Raw genomic sequence first — 23241 nt, forward strand, 5'->3', positions numbered from 1 at the left:
CCCCCCCCCCCCTCACGATTTGGGATCTCTTCTGATTTGGCTAAAGCATATTTTCCTGGGGTTGTTGCCACCCTTTTAGTATTTTACTTACTCCTTCATATACTCTTATCTGGACAAAATGACAAGGCGGAAAAATTCACCACAAAAAAAAGAACAAGAGGCAGTACCAAAGGCTAAGGACCTAATCAATACAGACATTGGTAATATGTCAGATTTAGAGTTCAGAATGACGATTCTCAAGGTTCTAGCTGGGCTCGAAAAAGGCATGGAAGATATTAGAGAAACCCTCTCGGGAGATATAAAAGCCCTTTCTGGAGAAATAAAAGAACTAAAATCTAATCAAGTTGAAATAAAAAAAGCTATTAATGAGGTGCAATAAAAAATGGAGGCTCTCACTGCTAGGATAAATGAGGCAGAAGAAAGAATTAGCGATATAGAAGACCAAATGACAGAGAATAAGGAAGCTGAACAAAAGAGGGACAAACAACTACTGGACCACGAGGGCAGAATTCGAGAGATAAGTGACACCATAAGACGAAACAACATTAGAATAATTGGGATTCCAGAAGAAGAAGAAAGAGAGAGGGGAGCAGAAGGTATATTGGAGAGAATTATTGGAGAGAATTTCCCCAATATGGCAAAGGGAACAAGCATCAAAATCCAGGAGGTTCAGAGAACCCCACTCAAAATCAATAAGAATAGGTCCACACCCCGTCACCTAATAGTCAAATTTACAAGTCTTAGTGACAAAGAGAAAATCCTGAAAGCAGCCCGGGAGAAGAAGTCTGTAACATACAATGGTAAAAATATTAGATTGGCAGCAGACTTATCCACAGAGACCTGGCAGGCCAGAAAGAGCTGGCATGATATATTCAGAGTACTAAACGAGAAAAACATGCAGCCAAGAATACTATATCCAGCTAGGCTATCATTGAAAATAGAAGGAGAGATTAAAAGCTTCCAGGACAAACAAAAACTGAAAGAATTTGCAAACACCAAGCCAGCTCTACAGGAAATATTGAAAGGGGTCCTCTAAGCAAAGAGAGAACCTAAAAGTAGTAGATCAGAAAGGAACAGAAACAATATACAATAGCAGTCACCTTACAGGCAATACAATGGCACTAAATTCATATCTCTCAATAGTTACCCTGAATGTTAATGGGCTAAATGCCCCAATCAAAAGACACAGGGTATCAGAATGGATAAAAAAACAAAACCCATCTATATGTTGCCTACAAGAAACTCATTTTAAACCCGAAGACACTTTCAGATTTAAAGTGAGGGGGTGGAAAAGAATTTACCATGCTAATGGACATCAGAAGAAAGCAGGAGTGGCAATCCTTATATCAGATCACTTAGATTTTAAACCAAAGACTATAATAAGAGATGAAGATGGACACTATATCATACTCAAAGGATCTGTCCAACAAGAAGATCTAACAATTGTAAATATCTATGCCCCTAACGTGGGAGCAGCCAACTATATAAACCAATTAATAACAAAATCAAAGAAACACATCGACAATCATACAATAATAGTAGGGGACTTTAACACTCCCCTCACTGAAATGGACAGATCATCCAAGCAAAAGATCAACAAGGAAATAAAGGCCTTAAATGACACACTGGACCAGATGGACATCACAGATATATTCAGAACATTTCATCCCAAAGCAACAGAATACACATTCTTCTCTAGTGCACATGGAACATTCTCCAGAATAGATCACATCCTTGGTTCTAAATCAGGTCTTAACTGTTATCAAAAAATTGGGATCATTCCCTGCATATTTTCAGACCACAATGCTCTGAAGCTAGAACTCAATCGCAAGAGGAAATTTGGAAAGAACCCAAATATATGGCGACTAAACAGCATCCTTCTAAAGAATGAATGGGTCAACCAGGAAATTAAAGAAGAATTGAAAAAATTCATGGAAACCAATGATAATGAAAATACAACAGTTCAAAATCTGTGGGACACAACAAAGGCAGTCCTGAGAGGAAAATATATAGCGGTACAAGCCTTTCTCAAGAAACAAGAAAGGTCTCAGGTACACAACCTAACCCTACACCTAAAGGAGCTGGAGAAAGAACAAGAAAGAAACCCTAAACCCAGCAGGAGAAGAGAAATCATAAAGATCAGAGCAGAAATCAATGAAATAGAAACCAAAAAAACAATAGAACAAATCAACGAAACTAGGAGCTGGTTCTTTGAAAGAATTAATAAGATTGATAAGCCCCTGGCCAGACTTATCAAAAAGAAAAGAGAAAGGACCCAAATAAATAAAATCATGAATGAAAGAGGAGAGATCACAACTAACACCAAAGAAATACAGACAATCATAAGAACATATTATGAGCAACTCTATGCCAACAAATTTGACAATCTGGAAGAAATGGATGCATTCCTAGAGACATATAAACTACCACAACTGAACCAGGAAGAAATAGAAAGCCTGAACAGACCCATAACCAGTAAGGAGATTGAAACAGTCATCAAAAATCTCCAAACAAACAAAAGCCCAGGGCCAGACGGCTTCCCGGGGGAATTCTACCAAACATTTAAAGAAGAACTAATTCCTATTCTCCTGAGACTGTTCCAAAAAATAGAAATGGAAGGAAAACTTCCAAACTCATTTTATGAGGCCAGCCTCACCTTGATCCCCAAACCAGACAAGGATCCCATCAAAAAAGAGAACTACAGACCAATATCCTTGATGAACACAGATGCAAAAATTCTCACCAAAATACTAGCCAATAGGATTCAACAGTACATTAAAAGGATTATTCACCACGACCAAGTGGGATTTATTCCAGGGCTGCAAGGTTGGTTCAACATCCGCAAATCAATCAATGTGATACAACACATTAATAAAAGAAAAAACAGGAACCATATGATACTCTCCATAGATGCTGAAAAAGCATTTGACAAAGTACAGCATCCCTTCCTGATCAAAACTCTTCAAAGTGTAGGGATAGAGGGCACATACCTCAATATTATCAAAGCCATCTATGAAAAACCCATCGCAAATATCATTCTCAATGGAGAAAAACTGAAAGCTTTTCCACTAAGGTCAGGAACACGGCAGGGATGTCCGTTATCACCACTGCTATTCAACTTAGTACTAGAAGTCCTAGCCTCAGCAATCAGACAACAAAAAGAAATCAAAGGCATCCAAATCGGCAAAGAAGAAGTCAAACTATCACTCTTCGCAGATGATATGATACTATGTGTGGAAAACCCAAAAGACTCCACTCCAAAACTGCTAGAAGTTGTACAGGAATTCAGTAATGTGTCAGGATATAAAATCAATGCACAGAAATCAGTCGCATTTCTCTACACCAACAATAAGACAGAAGAAAGAGAAATTAAGGAGTCCATCCCATTTACAATTGCACCCAAAACTATAAGATACCTAGGAATAAACCTAACCAAAGAGACTAAGAATCTATACACAGAAAACTATAAAGTACTCATGAAAGAAATTGAGGAAGACACAAAGAAATGGAAAAATGTTCCATGCTCCTGGATTGGAAGAATAAATATTGTGAAAATGTCTATGCTACCTAAAGCAATCTACACATTTAATGCAATTCCTATCAAAGTACCATCCATTTTTTTCAAAGAAATGGAACAAATAATCCTAAAATTTATATGGAACCAGAAAAGACCGCGAATAGCCAAAGGAATATTGAAAAAGAAAGCCAGAGTTGGTGGCATCACAATTCCGGACTTCAAGCTCTATTACAAAGCTGTCATCATCAAGACAGCATGGTACTGGCACAAAAACAGACACATAGATCAATGGAACAGAATAGAGAGCCCAGAAATAGACCCTCAACTCTATGGTCAACTAATCTTCGACAAAGCAGGAAAGAATGTCCAATGGAAAAAAGACAGCCTCTTCAATAAATGGTGTTGGGAAAATTGGACAGCCACATGCAGAAAAATGAAATTGGATCATTTCCTTACACCACACACGAAAATAGACTCAAAATGGATGAAGGACCTCAATGTGAGAAAGGAATCCATCAACATCCTTGAGGAGAACACAGGCAGCAACCTCTTCGACCTCAGCCGCAGCAACATCTTCCTAGGAACATCGCCAAAGGCAAGGGAAGCAAGGGCAAAAATGAACTATTGGGATTTTATCAAGATCAAAAGCTTTTGCACAGCAAAGGAAACAGTTAACAAAACCAAAAGACAACTGACAGAATGGGAGAAGATATTTGCAAACGACATATCAGATAAAGGGCTAGTGTCCAGAATCTATAAAGAACTTAGTAAACTCAACACCCAAAGAACAAATAATCCCATCAAGAAATGGGCAGAAGACATGAACAGACATTTCTGCAAAGAAGACATCCAGATGGCCAACAGACACATGAAAAAGTGCTCCATATCACTCGGCATCAGGGAAATACAAATCAAAACCACAATGAGATACCACCTCACACCAGTCAGAATGGCTAAAATTAACAAGTCCGGAAATGACAGATGCTGGCGAGGATGCGGAGAAAGGGGAACCCTCCTACACTGTTGGTGGGAATGCAAGCTGGTGCAACCACTCTGGAAAACAGCATGGAGGTTCCTCAAAATGTTGAAAATAGAACTACCCTATGACCCAGCAATTGCACTGCTGGGTATTTACCCTAAAGATACAAACGTAGTGATCCGAAGGGGCACGTGCACCCGAATGTTTATAGCAGCAATGTCTACAATAGCCAAACTATGGAAAGAACCTAGATGTCCATCAACAGACGAATGGATAAAGAAGATGTGGTATATATATACAATGGAATACTATGCAGCCATCAAAAGAAATGAAATCTTGCCATTTGCGACAACATGGATGGAACTAGAGGGTATCATGCTTAGCGAAATAAGTCAATCGGAGAAAGACAACTATCATATGATCTCCCTGATATGAGGGAGAGGAGATACAACATGGGGGGTTAATGTGGTAGGAGAAGAGTAAATGAAACAAGTTGGGATTGGGAGGGAGACAAACCATAAGTGACTCTTAATCTCACAAAACAAACTGAGGGTTGCTGGGCAGAGGGGGGTTGGGGGGGGGTTATGGACATTGGGTAGGGTATGTGCTATGGTGAGTGCTGTGAAGTTTGTAAACGTGGAGATTCACAGACCTGTACCCCTGGGGGAAAAATATATATATATATATGTTTATAAAAAATAAAATTATAAAAAAAAATATATAAATAAATAAATAAATAAATAATGTAGTCAGCGTAATTTTGTTTTTTAAGAGAAGGAATGCAAGGTTGTTTAGCATTGAAATCACCAATGCATTTTACCATATTCACAGCATAAAGGAGAAAATCTTATGGTCATCTCAGTAGACTAAGCGTTTTACAAAATAGGTATATACACATACTAATCCCCATTCATGATAAAAACGCCGAAACTAAGAACAGATGGAAACTCAACCCAGTAAGAAAACCTACAGCTCATACCATTATCAGTGGTGAAAGGCTGAATGCTGTCCACGTGCTTTCAGGAAAACAAGCCATCAAAAAACCCCATAGGTGTTCATGTTGGAAAGGAAAGAATAAAGAATATACATTTGTACATCATGATTTTCTACAGAGAAAAATCTTTAGGAATGTACAAAAAAATATAAAAATGCTTCTAGAATATACCAATATGGGAAGACTGCAGACTACCAGGTGGAGGTCAAAAACTGATTGTATTCCTATGTTGTAAAAGCAAATAACTGAAAAATGGAATAATTCTACAGCATCAAAAAATAAACTTCTGAAAAATTAAGGATGTATAAAACCTACCCACTGAACACTATAAAATGTGATATTGTGATTTACGATAAATATGTATTTTGGTCGCCAGTTCCCAGCCCACATGGCAAAACCCTTGGAATTTCCTAGGACAAAAGAACAATGGGAGTGTCTTTGTTTTAATACTTGGTCTCTTGTTCTCAGTTCCTGAAACCCTCCCACAGCCATAAAGGGGACATGGGTCCTGAACTTCCTAACAAACCTCTTTAACCACATCGGAGTTTAGGTTAATGGGGTGACTTCTAGCAATCCCCCGAGGATGCCATGAGAGCCATGGAACGTTCAGTCCCACTTCCCGACCTCTGGGAAAGGGAGAGGGGCAGAAGGCTGAATCAATCACTAAGAGCCAATAACCACACTGATCAGGCCCAAGAAATGAAGCCTCCACACAAACCGGAAAAGAAGGGGGTTGGGGAGCTCTAAGGTCCGTGGACGCGTGGAGATGCAGGGAGACTGGGAAGCACAGAGAGAGCCTGGACGCTCCACACCCCTCTGGGTTATGTCCTTTTATAATAAACTGACAACCTAGTAAGTAGACTGAGTTCTGCGAGCCCCTCGAGCAAAACAACTGAGCCCAAGGTGGAGGCTGCAAGGACTTCTGAAGCACGGTGAACAACTTGGACTTGGGACTGGCCGCTGAAAGTGGGTAAAGGGGGAGGGGTGGGCATCTTGTAGGACCGAGCCCTTAACCTGTAGAACTGGATGCTGTATCCAGACAGATGGTGTCAGAATTGAGTTCAAATGTATGATACCCAGTTGGTCTCCTGACTAATTGCTTAGTATGGCAATAACCCCCACATATTAGAACTGGTATCAGAATTATAGAATTGAGGGGCGCCTGTGTGGCTCAGTTGGTTAAGGGTGTGACTCCTTGATTTCAGCTCAGATCATGATCTCAGGGTCATGGGATTAAGGCCTGTGTCTATGCTCAGTGGAGGGTCTGCCTGAGGATTCTCTCCCCCACCCCCCCGCCTGTCCCCATGCTTGCTCACACTCTAAAATTTTTAAAAAAATTATAGAATTGAAATGTGTCACTACAAAAAAAATCAACTAAACACAAATGTGATAATGAAAGAGGGGCAAAAAGCTTTAAGACACAGGTGTTATATGCAACTGGCAAATTGTTGAACTCCGTATCTGAGACTAATGATGTGTTATATGTTGGCTAACTGAATTTACTGGGTGATATGATGAGCACTGGATGTTATACGCAACTGATAATTACTAAACACTACATTCTGAAACTAAAGATATGTTGGCTAATTGAGTTAAAAAAAAAAAAACTTAGGGCGCTTGGGTGGCTCAGGAGGTTAAAGCCTCTGCCTTCAGCTCAGGTCATGATCCCAGGGTTCTGGGATTGAGCCCCACATTGGGCTCTCTGCTCAGCAGGGAGCCTGCTTCCTCCTCTCTCTCTGCCTGCCTGTCTACTTGTGATCTCTGTCAAATAAATAAATCTTTAAAAAAAGAAAAATAAAAAAGATGTATGTGAAACAAATATAGAACAACAAAAATCTCTCTCTCGATCTCAAGTCTTTTAACAAACAGATCATAAGTTCTGGGGATGTAATGTACAACATGATAACTATAGTTAACAATACTGCATTATATGTTTAAAAGTTTCTGAACAGGGGCGCCTGGGTGGCTCAGTGGGTTAAAGCCTCTGCCTTCAGCTCGGGTCATAGTCTCAGGGTCCTGGGATCGAGCCCCGCGTCGGGCTCTCTGCTCAGCGGGGAGCCTGCTTCCTCCTCTCTCTCTGCCTGCCTCTCTGCCTACTTGTGATCTCTGTCTGTCAAATAAATAAATAAAAAAAAAATCTAAAAAAAAAAAAAAAAAAAAGTTTCTGAACAGTGTATCTTAAAAGTTCTCCTCACAAGGAAAAGAATCAACTATATGAAGTCATGGATGTTAACAAAACTTATTATAGTAATCATTCTGTAATATATACAAATATCAAATCATTATGTTGTACAACTTGGACAATTATGTCAATTTCACCTCAATAAAACTGGAAAAAAATAAAAAATATCTCAAATAACAAAAAAACTTTACATCATTAAAAAAAAGAAATTTTACATCATAAGGGAATAGAAAAAGAACAAACTGGGGTGCCTGGGTAGCTCAATCAGTTGAGTATCTGAGTTGATTTCAGCTCAGTTCATGATCTCAAGGCTGTGGGATGGAGCCCCACATCAGGCTCTGCACTAGGTGTGAAGTCTGCTTGAGATTCTCTTCCTCTCCCTCTGCTCTTCCCCCCTACTCATGTGCACTCTCTCTCTTTTAACAAGAAGAAAGAAAGAACAAACCAAACCCATAGTTAGCAGGAGGAAATAACAAAGAGCAGAGATAAGTCAAATACACATCAGAAAAACAATAGAGAAAAATCAATGAGAAGCAACTGCTGCCTCTTCAAAAGAGCAACAAAATAGACAAAAATTTAGCTACAGTGGCTAAGAGAGAAGACTCAGATTACTAACATTATAAAGAAAGTGGGCGGGATGCCTGGGTGGCTCAGTCGGTTAAGCCAGCTGCGTTTGGCTCAGGTCATGATCCCAGGGTCCTGGGATTGAGTCCTACATCGGGCTCCTTGCTCGGGGGGAGCCTGTTTCTCTCTCTGCCTCTGCCTGCCACTCTGCCTGCTTGTGGTCACTCTCTCTCTAACAAATAAGTAAATAAATAAATAAAATCTTAAAAAAAAAAAAAAAAAGAAATGAAAGTGGGGACGTTACTACTGACCATAAAGAAACGAAAGATTATAAGATAGCACTATGAATATTTCAATGCCAACAAATTGGATAACCTAGATAGAAGGGAGAAATTCCTAGAAACACAAACCTAAGGTTGAATCACAAAGAAACAAAAAACCTAAATAGACCTGTAACTGTTCAGAAGATTGCATTAGTGATCAAAAACTTCCCAACAAAGAAAAGCAGGGACCAGATGGTTTCACTGGTGAATTCTATCAATTATTTAAAGAAGAATATCAATTCTTGGGGTGCCTGGGTGGCTCAGTTGGTGAAGCATCTGCCTTTGGCTGGGGCTGTGATGTCAGGGTCCTGGGGCTGGGCCCCACGCGAGGTTCCCTGCTCAGTGGTGAGTCTGCTTCTCCTGTTCCCTCTATGATCTCTCTCGCTCTTATGCTCTCTCAAATAAATAAATAAAAATCTTAAAAAAAAAAAATCAACAAAAAAGAATGTTCAGTCCTTGTTCAACTTTTCCAACAAAATGGTAGAGGAGGGAGCACTTCCTACTTATTCTGTGAGGCCAGTATTGCCTGACACTAAAGCCAGACAGAGACACAGTAGAAAGGAAACTACGAATATCCCTTATGACCACTGATCTAAAAATACTAGCAAACCAAATTCATTAGTATATTAAAAGGACACTACAACACAGCCAAGTGGGATTTATTCCTGAAATGCAAGGATGGTTCAACACACCAAAAAATCAATGTGATATGCCACATTAACAGAATAAAGGAAAAAAAAATCAATAATCATCTCAGTTAATGCAGAAAAAGCAAATGACAAAACTCAAAATGCTTTCATGATAAAAACTTTCAACAAACTAGTAATAGAAGGATGCTGCCTCAATGTAATGAAAGCTTTAAATGAAAAATACACAGTATACATCAGACTCAATGGTGAAAGACTGAAAGCTTTTCCTCCAATATCAGGATTAAGGCAAGGATGCCTACTTCCATCCCTAGTATTCAACACAGTACTGGAAGTTTTAGCCTAAGAAATTGGGCATCCAATAAAAGGCATCCAAACTGGAAAGGAAGAAGTAAAATTGTTCATAGATAATATGATCTTATATTTGAAAAGTCCTAAAGGTTCCACATAAAAACCGTTTAATAAATGAATTCAGCAAAGTAGCAAGGAACAAAGTCATGCACAAAATCAGCTGCATTTCTACATACAAACAATGAAAAATCTAAAAGGAAATTAAGAAAACAATTCCATATACAATAATTCCAAAGAGAACAAAATGCTTGAGAATTAACTTAACCAAGGAGGTGAAAGACATGTACACTGAAAACTACAACACTGATAAATTAAAAATATAGAAAAATGGAACGACAGTTCAAGTTCATGGATTGGAAGGTTTAATATTGTTAGGATATCGTACTGAATGGAGCACTGGCTGTTATATTTAAACAATGAATCATGAAACACTACATCAAAAACTAATGATGTACTGTATGGTACTAACACAATAAAAAAATAAAAATGATTTCATTTCTATTGGGTTAAAAAAAAAAAGATATCAATGCTACTCAAAAGGATCTACAAATTCAATGCAATCTCTATCAAAATTCCGATAATACAGAAACAGAAAAACCCATCCTGAAATTCCCTGAGTCACCAAAACAACCTTTAAAAAAGAAAAAAGTTGTTTCGTTTCCTACCTCCCATAGCCCCCCACCCTGCCTCTCAAATTCCTCATATCAGAGAGATCAAACGAAATAAGATGGACCGGGGAAGGAGACAAACCGTAAGAGACTCTTAATCTCACAAAACAAACTGAGGGTTGCTGGGGCTGTGAAGGGGTAGCGATAGCGTGGATGGGGGATGGACATCGGGGAGGGTATGTGCTGTGAAATGTGTAAGCCTGACGATTCACAGACCTGTAGCCCTGGGGCAAATAATACATTATATGTTAATAAAAAAAAAAGAAAAGAAAATGTTGGAGGCAGTCACTTCCTGATTTCAAAACTTATTATAACACTGCAGTAGTCAAAACAGCGGCATACTGGTGTAAACACATACAGACCAAGGGAACAGTCTAGAGAGCTCAGAACTAAACCATCACATACACAGTCAAATGGTTTTTGACAAGCGTGCCAAGACCATTCAATGGGAAAAGGACAGTCTTTTCAATAAATGGTGCTAGAAAAATTGGACATCCACATGCCAAACAATGAAGTCAGACCATTCCTTATTCCATTTTCAAAAATTATTTCAAAATGCATCAAAGATCTAAACATAGGAGCTAAAACTATAAAACTCCTAGGAGAAAACATAGGACAAAAGTTTCACGATATTGGACTTGACAATGATTTCTTGGATAGGACCCCAAAGGCACAGGAAATAAAAGAAACAGACACATTTGAAACTTTCATGAAAATTAAAAATTCTTATGCATCCAAAGACACTGGCAATAGAGAAAAAGGCCACACACAGAATGAGAAAATATTTGCAAATCACATATCCAGTTAGCAAGGGATTAGTATTCAGAATACAGAGAACTCCTAAAACTCAACAGAAAACAAACGCGACTCAAAAATGGACAAATGACTTGCCCACACATTTCTCCGAAGAAGATGGACGAATGGTTAACAAGCACATGGAAAGATGCTCAGTTTCACTAATTATTAGAGAAGTGCACATCAAAACAAGATATCACTTGGTACCCACTGGGCTGGCTATTATTAGAAAATAAGGACCCACACGAAACAGCAAGTGTAAGGATGAGAAGCGTATGTCCCAATACACTGGGACCCTGTGCATTGTTGGTGGGAACACAAAATAGTGTGACTATTGTGAAAAACAGTGTGGCGATTCCTCAAAAATTAAAATATAGAATTACCAAACGAGGGGTGCCTGGGTGGCTCAGTCGGTTAAGCATCTGCCTTCAGCTCACGATCTCAGGGTCATGGGCTCCGACCCCATGTTGGGCTCCCTGCTCAGTGGGGAAGTCTGCTTCTCCCTCTCCCACTGCCCCTCCCGCCCCCAACCCCGCTCGTGCATGCTCTCTCTCTCTCTCAAATATAATCAAAAAACATTACCATACAATCCAGCATTTCTAGTCTGGGTATCCACACAAAAAATGGAAAGCAGGGACCTGAACAGATACTTGTACACCCCTGTTCACAGCAGCATTATTCACCATAACCAAATGGTACAAATCACCCAAATGTCCAACAACAGATGAAGAAGATGTGGTGTGTACATACAGTGAACTATTATTCAGCCATAAAAAAGAAGGAAGTTCTAACATACGACACCATCAACCTTGAAGACATTACGCTAAGAGAGAGAAACCAGACACTAACGGCAAACACTGCACGACTCCACTCACGTGAGGTACTTGCAAGGGTCAAATGCATAAACACGGAAAGGAGAGCAGTGGTTACTAGGAACTGGGTAAGGGGAGAACAGGGAGTCACTGCCTGATGTGTAGAGTGCAGTCTGGGATGACGGAAATGTTCTGGAGATGGACAGCGTTGACAGCTGTGCAACAACAGGAATGTACTTAATGCCGCTAGCTAAAATAAATTCTATGTTATGTATATTTCACAATTTCAAAATCCTCTATGCTAGTCAGTCTGGTGGTGTAGTGCTTACACACAATTAAGGCAAGTCAAGGGCATGGAGTGTGATGGGAGATGGCATTTTAAGCAGTGGTCAGACAAGGCCTTGGAAGAAAGGACTTCTCAGCGACATAAGAAAGCAAGCCAGAGTGACTGGATGTTACAGGCTGGCAGCATTCCAGCCAGAGAAGAGATGGGAAAAGGTCCTGATGTAGAGCGTATCTGTGTTGTCTGAGGCACAAGTCAGGTTGGCAAAGCAGTGGGAGGTGGGAGGAGAGAACTGGAGAAAAATACAGAATGAGTGTTGAAGCTGGGGGATGAGCACATACTACAGGGCCTTCCAGGCCCCTTGAACACTTTGGTTTTTGTGTTTTTTTTATTTTTTGAGAGAGAGAGAGAGAGTGAGCACAAGTAGGGTGAGGGGCAGAGGGAGAGGAAGATTCCCTACTGAGCACGGAGCCGATGCGGGACTCGATCCTGAGACTCCGGGATCATGATCTGAACCGGAAAAGCACTTAACTGACTGAGCCACCCAGGCACCTGTTTTTGTTTTTTTGTTGTTTTTTGTTGTTTTTTTTTTGAGAGAGAGCGCACAGGTAGGGGCAGAGGGGCAGAGGGGCAGAGAGAATCTCGAGCAGACTCTGAACTGAGCGCAGGGCCTGACGCAGGGCTCACTCTCCCGACCCTGAGATCACGACCTGGGCCCAAACAAGAGGTGGATGCTTCAATGACCGGCCCCCCAGGCGCCACGAGCACTCCCACTTTTACTCTAAGTGAAGGCAGAAGCCTGTGGAGGGTTTGAAACAGATGAGTGACGTGCTATGATTCATATTTTCAAAGGATCTCTCTGGCTGCCGTGCAAAGATCATCGAGAACAGAGGCAGAACAATGGGGCCGTCACCTACAGTGACCCCAGCCGCACAGTTCTTATCCGAGTGCCTACCTCTTTCAGTGCGGATCTCCTTCACGCAAAGCTTCTCCTCCTCTCTCTCCAACTGGGATATCATATCTGGTTTGGAGGATGAATGCCCTATGAAGCGGTAAGATAAAAGTGGAAAACATTAAGGGCCAAAGTACTGAAAAATTTTGGCTCCGATCCCATAACATAATAAGGCTCTGTCTCTCCCCAAGGCAGCGTTTATCACTTTCCTATCACCACCCACAATAAGGAATACACTTGGTATCATTAGAAGTATATCACTACCATACAAATTCTCGAAGTAAGTGATCCAATGAACTGTTTCTTATTCTTTTTCGCTTTTGTTTTTTTGGAGGAAGTTGGGGCAGAGGGAGAGAGAATCTCAAGCAGACTCTGGGCTGAGTGCAGAGCCCCATGCGGGGTTCCATCTCATGACCCTGAGATCATGACCTAAGCCGAAATCAAAGTCAGATGCTTACCCAACTGAGGACCCCCCAGCACCCCTAAAGTGAACTGTTTCTAACCAAGGTCTGTTTCTGTTGCATCCTTCCCAGTCTGACACCCCTCCCTGGAAACCACTCGCTCTGACTGCTGCCATGTGCACGGACGTGCGCCATTCTAAGGAGCTCTGATGCTGCTACTCTGTTCTGTAAGTATTCAATAAGACCGCTGACACACTTTACTAAATTAGTTCCCTGACCCACCAGTAGATCATGATCAATGAATTTAAAAAAGATAGACGAAATACGGATCCAGGTAAAGACAAGCTTAACTGTCCATTTACAGTTCATTTACACAAGACAACACCTGCCTTGGAATAAAGACTAGAAATGTCTTGTCTCTGTGCTCCAAAGGGACTGGAAAACTCTGGTGTCTGAGGAGTCCTGAAGCCTCGAACTAGTCGGCAGAGGCCAGGGACGCCACTAAACATCCTAAAACGCACAGGAGCCTCAAAACAAGGAACTGTCTGCCTCCAACGTCAGGAGAAACCCTGCTTGAGGGGATGAGTTCCAGAAGGATCCTATCCTCACCCACAGAGACCAGGTTCCTGAAGTTCTCCAGCATCACGTCACGGTACAGCTTCCTCTGGGTGGAATCCAGCAGCCCCAGCTCCTCCTCACTGAAGACCACCGCCACGTCCTTGAACGTCACCGCCTCCTACAACAACAAGCACACGCAGACTTGATCTCACACTCAGTGGCCACTGGCAGCGGGGCCGTGCTGAGGAGGGGGAGGAGCTATGGGGACGTTGTTCCACAATGTGAGGGATCGGAGCAACTCTTCTTAGTGGTAATCTCTCCCCTTCACGAGCACACCAAAAATGTAAGGGTCCCAAGGGGAGGAGAAGGAAAGAGAAGAAGAAAACAAAAACCACCAGTGTACATGCAACACGGTGCCCTTCATACAGTTATGTCTCTAGAACTGTCATGGTCAAATCGTATCACACACACATTTTAGAATTTGACCAACAGTGCCAAATTTTCTAAGAAATTTGTCAGAAATGTTGCATGAATTCGTTTCAATAGTATTTAATAGTGGCCGTCTCCTTCTCTCACTGGGCAGTCCCACTACTTCGTCCACGTGTGCCCATCCAACAGGCCTTCGGCCCCCCTCCCGGGCAGGTGCACAGTTCATTCTCTGGGATCTCAGGAGCACGCCCTATCTGTCAAATGCAGAATTCAGTGTCAAGGTTAAGAGCCTGTGTTCTGGAGACTACATGCCTCTAAGGCTCTGTCCGTTACTGACTTTGGGACGGTGGTCAAGTCACCTAACTTCTCAATACTTGAATGTCTTTATCTGTGTGATAGTCTACATCATAAGGATCAAATAAGAATATATAAAGGGGGGCGCCTGGGTGGCTCAGTGGGTTAAGCCGCTGCCTTCAGCTCAGGTCATGATCTCAGGGTCCTGGGATCGAGTCCTGCATCGGGCTCTCTGCTCAGCAGGGAGCCTGCTTCCCTCTCTCTCTGCCTGCCTCTCCATCTACTTGTGATCTCTGTCAAATAAATAAATAAAATCTTAAAAAAAAAAAGAATATATAAAGGACTTAGGACAGCATCTAATGTGCATTACGTACTCAACAAATGTTAGCCGTCACTCTTACTGCTACCATCATTGTTCCTGGTTGCATAATATTCTGTAAAAGTGGTGATCTAGAATATATTTAATGATTCCAAGTAATGAATAACTTTTCTACATTATTAATAATGCTGCAGGATTTTTTTTTTATGCAGATCTCAGCCAACTGTCCTGTTATTTCCCTAGGATAAGTTCCAAGAAGTGGCAATTGCACTGTTGAAAAATAGGCACCTTTATTTTGCTAATATAATGACAATTTTCCCAATGAACTCTTCCTGTAAGAGAACAGAAGTATCCCTGATTCTCTATCTTCTGGCCAAAATTAGACATTATCTTATTTCTAAAATTTTGGGTAATTTGATAAGTGATCAAAACTTTAAAAAAAATTTCCACTTATTTCATTTTTTAATTTTTAAAAAATATTTGAGGGAGGGAGAGAGAGAGAGAGAGAGAGAGAGAGAACATGCACGCAAGCAGGGCAGGGCAGAGGGAGAGGGAAAGAATCTCAAGCAGACTCTGTGCTGAGTGTGGAACCCAACTCAGGGCTTGATCTCACAACCTTGAGATCATGACCTGAGCTGAAACCAAGAGTCGGACACTCAATCAACTGAGCCACCCAGCTGCCCCTCCACTTATTTAATTTTTTTTAAAAACTGTCTTTCAACATAGCATGTCAACTACACACAAATAATTTTTTTAAGACTTTTATTTATTTATTTTTTAATTATTTATTTGATGGAGAGATCACCAGTAGACAGAGAGGCAGGCAGAGAGAGAGGGAAGCAGGCTCCCTGCCAAGCAGAGAGCCCGATGCGGGGCTCGATCCCAGAAGCCTGAGATCATGACCTGAGCTGAAGACAGAGGCTTAACCCACTGAGCCACCCAGGTGTCCCAATACCCAAATAATTTTTAAAATATCTTTTGATTTTTTTTATATATTACCTGTTCATTTCCTTTGCTCATAATCCTATAGATTTATAGAGTATCTTACAGATCAGTAAAATTTGTACTGAGAATATTAAGCCTTTTTCCTAGTGTGTATAAATTCCCATGTTCACTGCCCCGCCCACTGGCTCCTGTTTCCTATTATGTATACCAACTTCTTCTGTATAGAAATAAAAATTATCTCAACTCTAGCTAGAGTTCTGCGCATCTATACACTAAACAACGAGCTGATACATCTGACAGAGAGACAGCCACTAAGAAAGGGAATTAGGTGAGGATGGTATTAGTTTTGGAGTCTTCCGTCTACCAGCCATGCCAGCACGCATGCAGCCTGGCCTCAGGTCCCTGAATAGAGAAGTCTCTTTTCTTTTCGATCTTTCCATTTAATGTGATTTAACACTTGAAACTCCTGGCTTAGACAATAGGAACTTTAGTGTCACTGGGCACTGAGTGGATGTCAGTAGGTATCTGAAGGTTCACAAGCCTGTTTCTTCATCTTAAAATGCAGGTAAGACCACCTATATCCTCACACATCTGTTCCATAGAGTAAATGTCTGGTAAATCCCTAGTACTAAGGATTTTTAAAACTAAGTATGTACTTCTTTAAAATATACTAACATGCCAATGAACAAACATCTAACTATAATACGCACATGGTTTAACTTAGAATAAAAAAGGAATCTAGCTTTTTAAAATTATTTACTTATTTTTTAAGTGAGCTCTATGACCAACATGGGGCTTGAACTCAAGACCCCAAGATATAGAATCTCATGCTGTATGGCCTGAGCCAGCCAGGTACACTCCAAATCTGGCTCTTCTTGTTTAAAGACAACTAAAATTATTTTCTCTGACTTCAGTCTGAGATGGACTCTGCCACACCAAGCCACACTTTAGATACACATTCTTACAACAAAATGTGAGGCACCACATGTGAGAAAACCATGGAGTCCCTGGAGCTTTAAAGAGGGGGGGAAAAAAAAACAAACAAAACCCTGAGATCTCAGAGTTTCTGCACAGGAAGGTTATATGATGTTAGCAAACTATTACCGCAAACATCTTTAAAATGGTAAAATCCACATAAATGGAGATTAGGGTTGTGGGAGGCCACGGTTAAGGCTTGAGACGAGAACCAAACCAGGCCCTGACTTGGGCCTCCTGTAAAGGCTGAATGGCCGAACAAAAGGCTTAGGTCGATAAAGTCGAGCAGCACTGAGAAAGGGTCTTCCCGCACGTTCGCTAGTCAGATAGAGACGATTTGGCCGGGGTCAGAAATTCTTGGCTGGTCCTTGCTGTCCTTGCACGGGCTATGGACTACACCACTGTAAGACTGAGCTGCCCTTACATAAACTATGTCTTGAGTGGCCTTGAAGTCAGTACATCTGGCGCTAGAAGGTCTGCTATTGATGTCTAGGAAATAGATAATGGGAAAGCTTGAAGGATTTTCTGTGCTTGTTGCAAACTCTTTAGTAATCAGCTAAAAATAGACACTTTTCTTACGATTGTTTCTGTTAGTTATAAAATGCTTCACAGCCTTGAATAAAATTGGCACTATTGGACATCCTCCTTGGTGCTCCTCCTGTCTCCATCTCTTTGTCTCTTAATTTCTTTTCAGCATCCTCTTACCCTCACGTTCCTGGTTGATTTGTCACGCTGGCCGCGACATAGGGTAAAGCAGTAGGTAAATTATGGAAAATGATGTGATCATTTAAATTGTAGGTAATATGGTGGGCGGGGGGAGGCATAGGAGTAGGGGACTCTATTTCAACCGGTTCCCTGAACTGAGCTGGACATCTATCCATCCTGGACACCCAAGAAATCTGCCTGAGATATAAGAAGATGCATCTGGAGCTCTACAAACAGAAGGTCTCCAGCAGTTGGTCCAGGTATGAAGCAGGGAGCTGTGATTCCGCAAGCAGATATAGGAGGATACACGGAAGGGGGAGGGAGCCTCAGTGATCTTGTGCCAGGAAGGCAAAAGCCTCCTGCACTGTGGACCTGGCACAGATTTCGAAGACTGGAGGCCACAGGGAAAGGACTTCAGGGCAGCCCCCCCAGACTGAAACCTGGAACTACAGGGGTGCTGGCAGTTTTAGAAGTGCAAAGGGCAGAGATGTGCCCAGCCCTGGGAATGATGGTTGAGAGTGCTGCTGTGGGGAAAACAGCCCAGGAGGCTGCAGTTTTCAGCAGCAGAGACAGAAACAGAAACAGTGTGGCCTGGAGGGCTTTCTGGAGAACAGACGGAGGTCTCTCTATTCTGAGACAAAGGACTGGATAAGGTCACTTCTGCTCTGACTCTTGGAAGAGATGAGGAAAGCCACTAGGGAAAGCCACCAGAGAACAAAACTCCCCTCCCCCCAAAACCGGTTTTCACTGAGCGCATACTCCCCCACAGGGGAGAGGGCAACTCTGTCCAAACAGGATTGTCTGAGGAACAGTGCGGCAGGCCCCTCCCCCAGAAGACATGCTGAAAGAACAAGAGGCCGACAACCCTAAGATCCTTATAAAACAGGTGTATCTTGCTTGGGTTATGGTCAATAGTTTGTACATTCCCTCAACCACCCCTCAACAGAATGACTAAGGGGAGGAGCCCCAAACAAAGGAAAGAATCAGAGACTGTGGCCTGTGTCACAGAACTAATGGATATGGATATGAGCAAGATGTTGGAAATAGACTTCTGAGTAACAATTATCAAGGCAATATCTAGGCTTGAGAAAAAAAATAACGATAATATAGAATCTCTAAGGGCAGAAATGAGTTCTAATCAGGCCAAACTTAAAAATGCTATGAATGAAAGGCAGTCTAAACTGGATACTCCGACTGCCAGGTAAACGAGGCAGAAGAACGAATTAGTGAGCTAGAGAATGAGAAGATAGAAAAGAAGGAAACTGAGGTGGCATGGGAAAAACAAAAATACAAGGGATCAAACTGAGAGATTAGTGACTCAGTGAAACATTTCAATATTAGAATTACTGGGATCCCTGAGGGGTGGAGACAGAGAGGGGGGTCTAGAAAATATATTTGAGCAAACTGTAGCTGAGAATTTCCCTAATTTGGGAAAGGAAACAAGCATTCATGTCAAAGAGGCAGAGAGGACCCCTCCCAATGAGGACAGACCAATGCTATGACACATTATAGTATAATTCATAAATCAAAGATGCAAGAAAACAATCTTGAAAGCAGCAATGGGAGGAGGACATTTCTTATGTACAGGGGGAGGAACACATCAGAATAACATCAGACCTGTCCACAGAGACCTGGCAAGCCAGAAAGGGCTGGTAAAGACATAGTGAAGGTATTAAAGGAGAAGAACATGCAGCCAAGGATACTTTATCCAGCAAGGCTGTCATTCAGAATGGATGGAGAGACAAAGAGCTTCCAAGAGCAGTAGAAATTGAAAGAATATGTGACCATCAAGCTGGCCCTGCACAAAATATTAAAGGGGGGGGGGTTCTATAAAAGGAGAATGACCCCAAGAGTGATACAGAAATGTACAGAGACAATCTATAGAAACAAGGACTTCACAGGCAACATGATGACAATAAAATCATATCTTTCAAGAATCACTCTCAACACGAATGGCCTAAATGCTCCCATGAAATGGCACAGGGTTGTAGATTGGATAAAAAGACAGGACCCATCCATATGCTGTCTATAAGAGACTCGTTTTGAACCGAAGATACATCCAGACTGAAAGTGAAGGGATGGAGAACCATCTTTCATGCCAACGGACTTCAAAAGAAAGCTGAGGTAGCAATTCTCACATCAGACAAATTAGATTTTAAGCTAAAGGCTGGAGTTAAAGATACAGAAGGACAGTATATCATTCTTAAAGGGTCTATCCAATAAGAGGATCTAACAATTCTAAATATTTATGTCCCCAACATGGGAGCAGCCAACTACATAAGCCATCTGTTAACCAAAATAAAGACATATTGATAACAATATGTTAATTGTAGGAGACCTCAACACTCCATTCTCAGCACTAGACAGATCATCTAAGCCGAAAAACCAACAAAGGATCAAGAGCTTGGAATGACACACTGGACCAGATGGACCTCATAGACATATACAGAACATTCCTCCCTAAAACAACAGAATAATTCTTCTTGAACGCACACGGAACTTTCTCCAGAATAGACCACATACTGGGTCACAAATCTGGTCTCAATTGATATCAAAAGATTGAGATTATTCCCTGCATGTTCTCACAATACAATACTTTGAAACTGGAACTCAACCACAAGAAAAAGTTTAGAAAAAATTCAAACACTTGGAAGCTAAAGACCATTCTGCTCAAGAATGTTTGGGTCAACAAGGAAATCAAAGAAGAACTTAAACAATCATGGAAACTTATGAGAAAGAAAACACATTAGTCCAAAACCTAAGGGATACTGCAAAGGTGGTCCTAAGGGAGATATACATAGCCATCCAAGCCTCACTCAAAAAAACAGAAGAAATCTTGAATACACAAATTAACTTTACACCTTAAAGCTGGGGTAGCAAGAACAACAAATAAAAACAACAAACAAAAGACAATAAATAAAGCCTAAGCCATGCACAAGAAGGGAAATAATTAAGATTAGAGCAAAGATCAATGAATTAGAAACCAGAAATACAGGAGAACACATCAACGAAACTAGAAGCTGGTTCTTTGAAAGACTTAGTAAGAGCGATAAACCACTGGCCATATGTATCCAAAAGAAAAGAGAAAGGACCCAAATTAATAAAATTATGTAATAAAATTATGAATGAAAGGGGAGAGATCATGACTAACACCAAGGAAATAGAAACAATTCTTAGAGTGTTCGCTTCAGCAGCACATATACTAAAATTGGAAGAAACAATTTTTAGAAATTATCACCAACAACCAAATGCAAAAAAAATTAAGCAACCTAGAAGAAAGGAATGCATTCCTGGAAACCTATAAAACTACCAAGACTGAAGTAGGAAGAAATTGACAACCTGAATAGACCAGTAACTAGTAACAAGATTGAAGCAGTGATCAAAAACCTCCCAAAAAACAAGATTCCAGGGCCTGATGGATTCCCTGGGGAAATCTACCAAATATTCAAAGAAGAAATAAAACCTATTCTCCTGAAGCTGTTTCAAAAAGTGGAACAGAAGGAAAACTTCCAGACTCATTCTATAAGGCCAGAATTACCTTGATCCCGGAAAGGCAAAGACCCAGAAAAAGGAGAATTTCAGACCAATATCCCCGGTGAATATGGATGCCAAGATTCTCAACAAGATCCTAGCTAATAGGATCCAAAAGTACATTACAAGGATTATCCATCATGACTGGGTGGGATTTATCCCTGGGAAGCAAGTGTGGTTCAACATTCACAAATCAATCAATGTGACAGAACACATTAATAAGAGGATGGACAAGAACCACATGGTCCTCTCGATTGATGCAGGAAAAGCATCGACAAAATACAGCCTTCTTTCCTGATTAAAACTCTTCAGAGAGTAGGGATAGAGGGAACATTCCTCAATTCCATAAAAACCATCTATGAAAAGCCTACAGCGAATTATCATTCTCAATGGGGAAAAGCTGAGAGCACTTCCCTTAAGATCAGGAACACGACAAGGATGCCCACTCTCACCACTATCATTCAGCATAGTACTAGAAGTCCTAGCAACAGCGACCAGAAAACAAAAAGAAATAAAAGGCATTTGAACTGATAAAGAAAAAGTCAAACTCTCTTTCTTTGCAGAGGACATGATACTTCATGTGGAAAACCCAAAAGACTCCATCCCCAAATTACTAGAACTCATACAGCAATTCAGTAATGTGGCAGGATGCAAAATCAATGCACAGAAATCAGTGGCTTTCCTATACACTAAGAGTGTAACTGTAGAAAGAGAAATTAGGGAATTTTACAATAGCACCAAAAACCTTAAGATACCTCGGAATAAATCTAACCAGAGGTAAAGGATCTATACTCTAGAAACTACAGAACACTTATGAAAAGGCGTTGAAGACACAAAGAGATGGAAAAACATTCCATCATTCCATACTCATGGATAGGAAGAATAAACATTGTTAAAATGTCTATGCCGCCCAGAGCAATCTATACTTCCAATGCCATCCCGATCAATATACCAATGGCATTCTTCAAAGTGCTGGAACAAACAATCTAAAATTTGTATTGAACTACAAAAGAGCCCAAATTGCCAAGGAAATGTTGAAAAAGAAAAACAAAACTGGGGGCATCACGTTGTCTGATTTCAAGCTTTACTACAAAGCTGTGATCACCAAGACAGCACGGTACTGGCAAAAAAAAACAGACACATAGACCAGGGGAACAGAGTAGAGAGCCCAGATATGGACCTGCAATTCTGTGGTCAACTAATCTTCAACAAAGCAGGAAGAAACATCCAGTGGAAAAAAGACTCTACTAAATGGTGCTAGGAAAACTGGACAGCTATGTATAGAAGAATGAAACTCGACCATTCTCTTAAACCATACACAAAGATAAACTCGAAATGCATGAGAGACCTCATGTGAGGCAGGAATCCATCAAAATCCTAGAGAAGAAAATAGGCAGTAATCTCTTTGACATCAGCCACATTAACTTCTTTGAAGACATGTCTCCAAAGGCAAAGGAAACAAAAGTGAAAATAACCTTTTGAGACTTTATCAAGATAAAACAACTCTGCACAGCAAAGGAAACAGTCAACAGAACAAAGAGGCGACCCACGGAATGGGAGAAGGTAATTGCAAATGACACTGCAGATAAAGGGCTGATATTCAAGATCTATAAAGAACTTCTCAAACTCAACACCCACAAAACAAATGATCATGTCAAAAAATGGGCAGAAGACATGAACAGACACTTCTCCAAAGAAGGCATACAAATGGCTAACAGACACATGAAAGAATGTTCATCATCATTAGGCATCAGGGAGATTCAAATCAAAACCACATGGAGATACCACCTTACACCAGTTAGAATGGCAAAAATCGACAAGGCAAGAAACAACAAATGTTGGAGAGGCTGTAGAAAAAGAGGAACCCTCTTACAGAGTTGGTAGGAATGCAAGTTGGTGCAGCCACTTTGGAAAACAGTGTGAAGGTTCCTCAAAAAATCAAAAATAGAGCTATGACCCAGCAATTACACTCCTGGGTATTTACCTCAAAGATACAGATGTGAAAAGAAGGGCCACA

General features: G+C 40.9%; 1 protein-coding gene across 1 annotated transcript in view; it reads right to left on the reverse strand.

Annotated features, from left to right (window-relative positions):
- Positions 1-23241, reverse strand: part of ZNF235 (zinc finger protein 235) — a 39269-nt gene that overhangs the window by 14928 nt on the left and 1100 nt on the right. Inside the window, exons 2-3 of the mRNA XM_032838866.1 lie at positions 14078-14204; positions 13071-13157 (exon numbers count right to left, since the gene is read on the reverse strand). Of these exons, the coding sequence (XP_032694757.1) occupies positions 13071-13157; positions 14078-14204 (214 nt within the window). The remainder of the gene's footprint in view (positions 1-13070; positions 13158-14077; positions 14205-23241) is intronic.

Source organism: Lontra canadensis, unplaced genomic scaffold, assembly GCF_010015895.1.
Source record: "Lontra canadensis isolate GAN:19392208 unplaced genomic scaffold, GSC_riverotter_1.0 scaffold107, whole genome shotgun sequence".
Lineage (NCBI taxonomy): Eukaryota > Metazoa > Chordata > Mammalia > Carnivora > Mustelidae > Lontra > Lontra canadensis.